This window comes from Myotis myotis, unplaced genomic scaffold (genome assembly GCF_014108235.1).
Source record: "Myotis myotis isolate mMyoMyo1 unplaced genomic scaffold, mMyoMyo1.p scaffold_m19_p_16, whole genome shotgun sequence".
NCBI lineage: Eukaryota > Metazoa > Chordata > Mammalia > Chiroptera > Vespertilionidae > Myotis > Myotis myotis.
In genome coordinates, this window is record NW_023416320.1 from 31,170,314 (window position 1) to 31,180,529 (window position 10,216).

Here is a 10,216-nt window from a genome sequence, read left to right on the forward strand (position 1 = left end):
ACGAGGGCCTGGGTGCCAGGGACCTGGGACCCTGGCCCCCGGGCAGTGGGATAGTTTGGGAAATACTGCAGTTTGAAAGTGAGGGAAGCAGTTGTTGATTTTCATGTTTTTTTCTCATACTATTCCATCCCTGTAATTGTTTGTCCATTTTCTATTTCTTCAACCTAGAGAAAGCTTAGTAACTTAGAAGGGTAGGAAAAGGCATAGTCGAATTAAAGTCTAGAAATTGCAAAATAGTTTTTACTGGAATTTACCCCCTGGTGAGGTCTGAGTAAAACAGAAACATCCAGGTGGTTAAAGTTAATTTTCAAAATTTATGATCAGGTGCCAGTTGCAATAATGGTCATTTTTGTTGAGCATATGGTTCTTTTAGAAGCTTGTGAAAATATATCTTGTAGTGGATCAGCGTGGCTGATGGTTCCGGAAGATGAAATGCCGTTTCTAGGTGTGTGCTCCCCAACGTTGTATCTCTAGTGATTGACCTTCCTGCTTAAAACCACCCTGTTAACTCTTTGACAGGTTGTGTTTACCGAAAATCCCTTCTTTGTCAACATCAGCAAATTGAGGGGTTTCTGCAGCTCACACTTCTTTTTATTTAGTCTTGTGTTTAATATTTAAATCATGGCACATTCAGGAATTAACAGTCATTGCAACTAGTGCTACTTCCCTATTGTAATTATATACCTATAAACTTAAGGGCTGATTTTATTTATTTCATATATCCTAAGTTGTACCTAAGAATTTATTGATATTTTTATTTTTCTAAAGTTAGATTTAGCTCAGAATTCCCAATAGATCTTAGAGAATATTCTGTAAAAAAAAAAAAAAAAAAAATTCTATTATTATTTTTTTTACTGTTGTTTTGGTGTTGTGGAGGGTTATGCATTGTGTCAGCACTCAAACCGGAGACCATGAAAAGTCAGGTGCAGCCACCATGCATTCAGCAACATTGTGGGAGCTGGCCCTGCCGCTGCCCACACACCGGGGTGCAAGAGTAAAGGCCTGACAGGAGCTTGCTTGCACTAGACAACTCAGTGTCTAGATAATAATGCATCATAGTTATGAGCTATGGTTGGAGTATTTCGTGAGCCCAAAGGAAGAATGGGAATGGAGGGAGGACGGTATTAGGAGAAACGGATGAGGAAGGATCCCTAAAGGTGGTCATGCTTTGGTTAAGTTTAGAAGATGGTGTAGACGTTGGTCATTTTAAAAGAGGGGTGCAGAGAGCATGTGCAAAGGGCCTGAGGTCAGAGAGAGAGCCTATCATGGTTGATGAGCTGAAAGCTGTGGGATGGGGAGGTTCAGCAGAGATGAGCTTGGAGATGATGTGGGGTGCACGTCATGGAGGCCTCGATTGCCATGTGAGAACCTAGGCTTTATACTGGAGGTGGTGGGGATTCAATGATCACAACAGGTTAAATAGGAGAGTGTGACAAGGTTTTGAACTACGAAGAATGCATTTTAGAAAACTGACTTCACTGTAGCAGTGTGGAGGTTGGATTAAAGAAGGGTGGGGCAGAACTAGATCAGGGAGCCCACTTAGGAATATTGCAGTAATATGCGTGGGAAGTCGGAGCAGTAGGAGTGGAGAAATGAGTTGACTTAAAAGATGTCGGGAGGTTGCAAAACCAGGTTGAGGACCAGTGGCTGCACAGTGGTAGAGCCTAGACTTGGGTTGAAGTTGATCTTTTCAGTGCTGTCACACAAGCCCAACACAGAATTTCATACCACCAGCGAAGTTGTACTGTTTTCAGTGCCAAAAAGCTATGTATAAACTGGCTTTGGGAACTTTTCTTCAATTAAAAATGTTTCAGTGGTGTTTATCTATGGGTTTTCGAGAGAGATTGAGAGGCTGCCTTCTGTGCAGAGGAGGCTCAGACTCCCCTGCCCACGTCGCATTCCTAGTGCTTAAGATCTCAAACATGGAGCCTGTGAATTTTCTGCCTAATTACTAATTCTACAGCGTGAAGCATGATGTTAAGGTTTCATCTTCTAATATGTTCCAAAACTGACATTGTTGCCAGTAACTTTTCCCCCTTTTTGAGCAAATATCCATGGTGCTAGGATAGCCTTTTCTTGGGATAGGACGTTGCCAGGATCTCTCTCTTCCTGTGAGAATTCAGACCACTGTCAACTTTTTGCAGGAGGATGCTGAGGTGACCAAAGCTTTCGAAGAAGATATAGAGACCCCACCAACACGAAACATTCCTTCTCCTGGACAGCTGGACCCCGACACACGGATCCCTGTTATAAATCTCGAAGATGGGACGAGGCTGGTGGGGGATGACGCTCCTAAAAATAAGGACTTGGTGGAATGGCTGAAGCTGCACCCTGCTTACACTGTTGATATGCCAAGTTACGTACCAGTAAGTGTTACGGAGCTTGGAGTGGGAGGGATCTCGCCAGCACGGTCCATTTTGTTCTCTTGTTCAACATAGACACCCCTGGTCCCTCTGCTTTTAGCTTGAATGTCTTCTCATCGTGATCTTTTCCCAGTTTTTGTCATTAAATGATTCTACGTTAGAGAAACTAGCTTTCAGGCCTATCCCATGGGAAGGGCAGCCTTGCAGTTATTTGAAGACACCTATTACGCGTTTTCTTTCTTTCACCGTCTCTCACCAACCAGGCATGAGTTCTCCAGTTATTCTCTGCCTGGCGTGGTTTCCAGGTGGTCTCGTTATTGGGCTAACACTCAGGAATGCACTTGCATTGGTCTCCAGCCCAGGTCTGATCCACTCAGAATGCTGTGAAGATACTACTTGCAGAGATGTGACCAGCTAATGCAGCCTACGACTTCATTAGCTTCTTTTTTAAGCAACTAGTAGTTATGTCTGAGATGAACTCAGACCTCATCATCTTCATCCTCTAATGCCAAAGATAGTGCTTATGTAGTGTTTACATCTTCAAACGTCCATGTAACAAGCTGATACCTGGCCGCTCCGCCTGTCGAAATGGTTGGGAAGGAAGATTTGTCACATAAACTGTTGACTAGCCAGTGGCGCAAATCTGTTACTTCCACGCTTATGTGATTGATTTTTAAACACTTCAGTGTAGGATTTTGCCGAATTCAGCATGACCTGAGTTCCTGCCACTCAGAACAGCGCTCCTGCAAGGTCCTTGTGTCCCTCGCTTGGTTCTCCTCATGTACAGTCCTGTCACAGATGTGATAGCACCTCTGCATCCATTCCCATCACTGCATAGGAATCAGAGAAAGTTTCCTTTAAAAATACCATGACTTAGTAAAACATTTGAAGAAGAGACACTACTAAAGCGGCATTATTGATAGATAAAAGGCAAAGCAGATTCTCAGCTTATGTGTTTGTTTAGTGCCTTAATATACAGAGTGGAAAATAGGAGGACTTTTTCCTTTCAAAGAAAAGTATGGTTTCTAGTAATTCAAATAATTCTTGAAGCTTCCATAATAATTGAAGATGACTTGATTGTTTGTTATGTATACAGGAAAAAAATAAGTATTAAATGCAATTTTACTAAAGACATTTGTTTTTTTGCAGAAGAATGCGGATGTGCTGTTTTCCTCATTTCAGAAACCGAAACAGAAACGACATAGATGTCGAAACCCTAACAAATTGGATATAAACACTTTGACAGGAGAGGAAAGGGTGCCCGTCGTCAATAAACGAAATGGAAAGAAGGTAAATGTGGGAAGGGGACGCTTTCTCTCTGTGATTGCTTATCCCAGAAAGAAATGTTTTAGCCTGAGATCTTTTTATTAAAAAAAAATCACATTTCTTTCAGAGTATATGTGTATGGTATGTGTGTGCATATGTGGAGAGAGAGACGGGAGGGGAGAGGGAAGGACTTACGTTTCCCATGCCTCTCCCCAGATGGGCGGGGCGATGGCACCTCCCATGAAGGATCTGCCCAGGTGGCTGGAAGAAAACCCTGAGTTTGCAGTTGCTCCCGACTGGACTGACATCGTTAAGCAGTCTGTGAGTACAAGCCCTGCGTGTCGGCACCGCGGCACAACCGCTTTCCTGAATTTTTCTTTATTTCCTGTTGGTCCTTGACAGAAAGACATAAAAGAATAGCTTAAAAGAATTGACGTAACACATCATTTTCACATCTCATAAACACATCGTGTCTTGTGTCTACATCATTAATCCGAAGTGTGTTAACTGAACAGCTCTGGTTTAAGTGGATTGTGTGGAAATGCACGTTCACAGTCTGGGAGGTGAGCTGCCTCTGGGAGGGATGCCCCAGGTAAACCCGGCAGCAGTCCACCTGTGGAGCGGAGTTCATGGTGGCTGAGTGGATGAAGATTAATTGTGATTTCTGATACTAAAATAAACAAGCGATTTTAAACCTTTTTCATCTCATGGCACACATAGAGTAGTAATTACTAAAATTCTGCAGCACACCAAAAAATACATTTTTTAGCAGATCTGACAAAAGAAATAGGTATAATTTTTATTTATTTACCAAAAATAGCAATTACCCATCTTGCTCCAAGGTAACTTTTTAAAAAAATCAGGTGCCTACACTTCTATGTCAGGATTTTTGGTACCAAGAATTAACCAATCACAGGCAACCTTACTATGCGACATGACCAATAAGATACAACTCTATATTATATGACTTATATATGTACTAGAGGCTGGATGCATGAAATTTGTGCAAGAGACTCGGCCCTCCCAGCCCTGACTTTGTCGTGGAAGGTCGTCCAGAAGGTCATCCAGAAAGTGATCCAGAAGATCGTCTGGTTGTCCGATCTAATTAGCATATTACACTTTTATTATAGATAGTTCAAGACAGGGCATTCACACCGGACTGCCATTGTTGTGTTGGCTCATGTCAGTTTTTATTTGACAGTCTATGGGAAAAATGGTCAGTGCCCTAAGTAGTCAGGTATTGCGTGTTTTAAAAATTCTTGGGGCACACTGTTGAAAATCCCTAAAATAAACAAATAAAAAATACAACAATTCTGAGTTTTCTTCACTATTAGTTTCTTTTTAAAATTAATGTGTTAATGGTGTCTTTATTCTTTTTTGTTTGTTTGTTTGTTTTGAAGTATACAGCAAAGCAGTGTATCTTTCTTTTGGTGTCTAGTAATATTAGTCCTAAACATGGATGGCCTGTGAACTGCCACCATAATCACAATGCAGACAGTTCCAGAATCCCTGGTGTTCCTCTCTCACACCTCTGGCCCCTGACAGCGGCTGATCTGTTCTCCATCCCCAGAGTTCTGTTTTTCTGAGGGTGTCATGAGCAGGAGCAGAAAGTGTGTAATCTTTTGTTTCACTTGCATTGAGATTCAGTCAGAAGTTTGTTCCTTCGCGTTTCTGAGCAGCCCTCCGTTCTGGGTGCGACAGGTTGCCATTACCTCACTCCAGAGTAGCCTTTGACAGTTTTTGTGCAGCTCAGCCCAATTCCGTGAGCCAATATGATGCTAAAATACAGAGATTTTGCTGTCCTAATTTTTACCATTTGAGCTTTGAGAGTGGAAATAATCGCTTGTGTATTTCCGTTCAGAACGTCAGGTTTCAGGTCATCAGAGCCCCATTGAAAGTAAGTGCTTCGGCAGCTTCTGCAGCCACTGTTTGCCTCTCCATTTCCTCCAGGGTTTTGTTCCCGAGTCGATGTTTGACCGTCTTCTCACTGGACCTGTGGTGAGGGGAGAGGGAGCGAGCCGACGAGGAAGAAGGCCCAAGAGCGAAATTGCCAGAGCGGCCGCCGCCGCCGCCGCCGTGGCCTCCACGTCGGGAATCAACCCTCTGCTGGTGAACAGCCTGTTTGCAGGGATGGACCTCACGAGCCTTCAGAACCTCCAGAGCCTCCAGTCTCTCCAGCTGGCGGGGCTCATGGGCTTCCCTCCCGGACTGGCCACAGCTGCCGCGGCCGGAGGCGACGCCAAGAACCCTGCGGCCGTGCTGCCCCTGATGCTGCCGGGCATGGCGGGCCTGCCCAACATGTTTGGCCTGGGCGGGCTGCTCAACAGCCCCCTGTCCACTGCTGCTGGGAACACCACTACTGCGTCCAGTCAGGGAGACCCGGACGATGGCACTTGCAAGGGGGAGGAGAAGGGCAATGAGAACGAGGAGGAGAGCAAAGACCCCGAGAAAAGCACAGACGCTGTTTCGGCTACTGACTCTGCGAATGGTCCCGTTGGTGCTGCTACTGCCTCGACCGGATTGCCCTCCAACCCGCTCGCCTTCAACCCTTTCCTCCTGTCCACCATGGCCCCAGGCCTCTTCTACCCTTCCATGTTTCTACCTCCGGGGCTGGGAGGATTGACGCTGCCCGGGTTCCCCGCGCTGGCAGGACTGCAGAACACCGTGGGCTCGGGCGCGGAGAAGGGCCCCGACAAGGCCGAGGGGGCGGCCTTTCAGGAAGAGGAGCACCTCGAGGCCAGCGACGCCGAGGAGAACCTGGACAAGACGGCGGAGTCCTCCGTCCTCGAAGACGAAATAGCACAGGGTGAAGAGCTGGACTCGCTGGATGGCGGGGAGGAACTAGAAAACAATGAGAATGACGAGTAACCAGTCCCAGTTCCCGTTCAAGTGTTTAAAACTTTTGACAAGTGGTAGTCCTACTGTTTACACTCACAGTTAATGTTCATACCTAGTTTTATAAGCTGTTCTGTAACATAGTGTAGCAAAAAGAAAAAAAGAAGAAAAAAAAAGTCCAAGTCATGTTATACAGGTGTGTCAAAAGGTATCTTGGTCCTTAAGTATTGTGCAGTGCATTATTTATTACCCCTAGGAGAGATGAAATTTGAGAGGTGATCATGTCTTTTTAAGGAAAACTTACATAATGCTCTGCTTCGTTTCCTCTTCGTGTGGTACCATTGGTATTATAATAAAGAGCAATTTGTAACGGGGCGGCACTCACGGAAGGACGCGCCGCTCGAAGGAAGTATGAAGTTATATATTTAATTTTTTTAATTTTAATTTCGTTGCTGTGAAGGTCAGATGAAATTTACCGTACATATCATCCTTGCTCATTGGTTTCCCTTTCTGACTGTCTGGGGTGCCCACACTCGCGCATACACACACACACACACACACACACACACATCCGTACACTCTGACAATCTCCACGTTAGTGTGAACGTCTCCGTCCCGAGGCGCAGCAATAATAAGGCAGCTGTTGAATGTGAAGGGTCCCTTTGGAAATTAACCTACTGGGAGGGTTCTCGCCAGATAGAACTACAGTTCCATTGTCTCGTGGTCTTGTAATGCACTGGTATAAACAAAATAAATAGATGAATAAATAAAAGAGTGAGAGACTAGAGAATCAGGTACCTTTTTTTTTTAAATTAAAGGACTTCGTTACTTTAGCCACAAAGCTAAAACAGCATTACCTCAGCTCTAAACTAGCCTTGAAGTTTACAGACATGACTTTGTAAATGTATTGTTTTTCTTTGTTGTGATGTCCTTTTATTTTTTTCCTTTGAAAACTGCTATCATGTAAGATAAACTGTAAATTGCTGCCAACTGTAGTAATGATGCTTTTAATAAAAGTGACCCATGATATGCAGAAATGTAATTATAGGATGTAGTGTGTAGGGGAACTGGTGTTGGCTCTATTTTTTGTCTTTGCAATAGATGCAAATACAGCATTCTGGCCTTTGTACAGTTTCTTGATATATCCTCTTCTGCTAGATCAGCTGTTAGTGAGGCGCTAACCCGGTTGTCTTCAGACTAGACAGGAAGGGAAGCCTTAAATTACCTGCACATAATTCCACTCCAGATATCTCCGCAGAACCACACACAAAACCCTCCTATTACTCCCTCCAAAGGGCATCCGCGACTGAGGATACTTAAAAATGTGTGCGGCGTCTGATAATGTGGTACACCGCCGAACAAAAGGGCACGAGAAAAATGAGGCTTTAATAGGCACAATATCTAGGTCATTTATCCTTGGTTAACGGGCAGAAAAACACAATGCCGGAGTGTCAGCAAGGGACACAAAGGCGCTGTGCTGCCCCGCGGACCAGTGCCGGCTGCCAGGAGCTGTGGAGAGCCCAGGCGGGGTGACAAGGGACCCACTTCAGCAAGCATGCCAAGTGCACACGCACGCAGACTCCAGAGCGGCGGATCCGTGCCCCCCTCCGTGACCTTTGATATTTGAGGTAAAGTCTAATTTGAGAGCTACTGTTTTTACCTTGTCATGTCACCCGACCAAACACAAAGCCCTATTTCCACGCAGTGAAAAGGGAGAAGAGCGGAGTCTGCAGTCCTGTGACTGTCGCCGCCTCCTCGCCTTCCCCCACCTGCAGGCCCCGTCCACAAGACAGACAGACCGTCTAAACCAGCGGTCGCCAAACTTTCGGACCTCACGGGTCACCAGTGGTCCGCGGACCACCGGTTGGCGACCGCTGGTCTAAATCCCCTTAGATCAGCAGTTCTCAACCTGTGGGTCGTGACCCCTTTGGGGGGTCGAACAACGCTTTCACAGGGGTCGCCTAAGACCATTGGAAAACACATACATAATTACATATTGTTTTTGTGATTAATCACTATGCTTTAATTATGTTCAATTTGTAACAATGAAATTGGGGGTCACCACAACATGAGGAACTGTATTAAAGGGTCTCGGCATTAGGAAGGTTGAGAACCACTGCTTTAGACAATGGGATTTGCTTAATTAAATCCCAAGATGAAACATACCCATTATGAGGTGGAGAAGGACCAACCGGAAACCTCCACCCAGAGGTCCTGGGCTTGCTTCTGCCCTCACTCCTGCTACTGCTGGAAAGTTAACAACTGGGTGGTATGCACTGGAGCCAAGTGCCTTGAAGAGAACACTCCGAAATGGGGTTCTTTGAACATGGAAAGTAAAGCTGGATCTGCATGGAGCACAGAGAATTTAAATGTTTAAATAACGGATATATTTTTTTAAGCCTTAAAATAAGACCTAGAGTGACTCTTGTTTAATGAAATGAATCATAAAAGGGTCTTTTTATACAGTTCTTTAGAGCCGAAAGTTTTCCTATGACCTTATGTAAGTAGAGCCTACAGTGATGGCGAACCTTTTGAGCTCGGCGTGTCAGCATTTTGAAAAACCCTAACTTAACTCTGGTGCCGTGTCACATAATAGAAATTTTTTGATATTTGCAACCATAGTAAAACAAAGACTTATATTTTTGATATTTATTTTATATATAGAAATGCCATTTAACAAAGAAAAAACCAAAAAAAATGAGTTCGCGTGTCATAGGTTCGCCATCACTGGCCTCGGATGTGACTGGTTAGGAGAACATGCTAAGAGCAATGATGGTCTTCAAAGCAAAGGCATCAGCATCTGTGGCCAGAGAAGCCCTGGGCAGGTAGCCAACCACTAGCTCTGGGTTTTCTGGAATTCACCTGTTGACACGCTCAGTTTTCGACGTTGGAAAATGCTTTTTTCTTTTTTCTTTTTTTTGATGGAATTTATTAATATTAGGTTTTGAGTTGACCTAAGTGAGAAATACTCTAAATGCCATCTGTTACCAAGAGGCGTTCGTGTGAACTGAGCACTGAGGTGCCGAGTGCGTTCCATGCACTTGTGCTTCATCGTCGTCTCTGTGAGGGAGATGCAGGTTTTCCAGAGGAGACGGCCCTGGGAGTTTAAGGAACTGGCCCCAGGAAATACAGCAGCTGCCTTTGGACCGGGCAGCCCTGCTTTAGAGCTTCTTTGCTCTCCCGCGTTGCTGCACTCTCAGGTCTCTGCAAGAAAATCATCATGATGATGAGCTAAAGTGTCTGGGGCTTCTGTATTTTTACGTTTTTCCCACAAACCCCTCTGTAAGGAACCTTAAGTTTGGGGTTGAGAATGAAGAGCAAGTCTACAGGAAGTAGAGCCTGGGATAGTGTGAGCGCTAAGGAAACTTGAGTCTCAGTTACTCATTTAAATCTGGATTCATCTTGCCCTGTGAGTTTTTCTATTTTTTATAAAGAAATCGTTTTTATGAAAGGTGAACATACTTCAGCTGTAGAGCTAGTAAATGGCAAACCTGATATTTGAACCCAGATTGATTCAACTTCAAAGCCCAGGCCCTTAGCCGGTGCACTAGTAGAATTAACATTCTTCACAACATTGGGTGTTAGATGCCGATTTAGCGGCAAGAACACAGCAATGAAAGCAAAGACAGACGAGTCCCCTGCTGTCATGGAGCTTACGTTGTAGGAAGAAGAGACATGATACCCATTACCAATAAAGTTTTTGTAGATCGAGGAACATATTAGATAGGGTGATCAGCTGGTCAGGGAGGAGC

The 10,216-nt window shown here is 44.6% G+C and overlaps 1 protein-coding gene across 10 annotated transcripts in view; it reads left to right on the top strand.

Moving 5' to 3' along the window:
- The window catches only part of CHD7 (chromodomain helicase DNA binding protein 7), a 181,072-nt gene extending 173,481 nt beyond the window's left edge, over positions 1-7,591 (top strand). For 7 of the 10 annotated variants that reach the window (XM_036338327.1, XM_036338328.1, XM_036338326.1 and 4 more), the window contains 4 exons: positions 2,145-2,366; positions 3,513-3,653; positions 3,846-3,950; positions 5,580-7,591. In XM_036338327.1, coding sequence (XP_036194220.1) covers positions 2,145-2,366; positions 3,513-3,653; positions 3,846-3,950; positions 5,580-6,497 — 1,386 coding nt within the window. In that variant the 3' untranslated portion in view covers positions 6,498-7,591. Of the gene's footprint in view, positions 1-2,144; positions 2,367-3,512; positions 3,654-3,845; positions 3,951-4,612; positions 4,947-5,579 lie in introns of those variants that run through there. The other 3 variants (XM_036338324.1, XM_036338322.1, XM_036338330.1) reach the window with 2 other exon arrangements.
- The last annotated feature ends 2,625 nt before the right edge of the window (positions 7,592-10,216 follow it).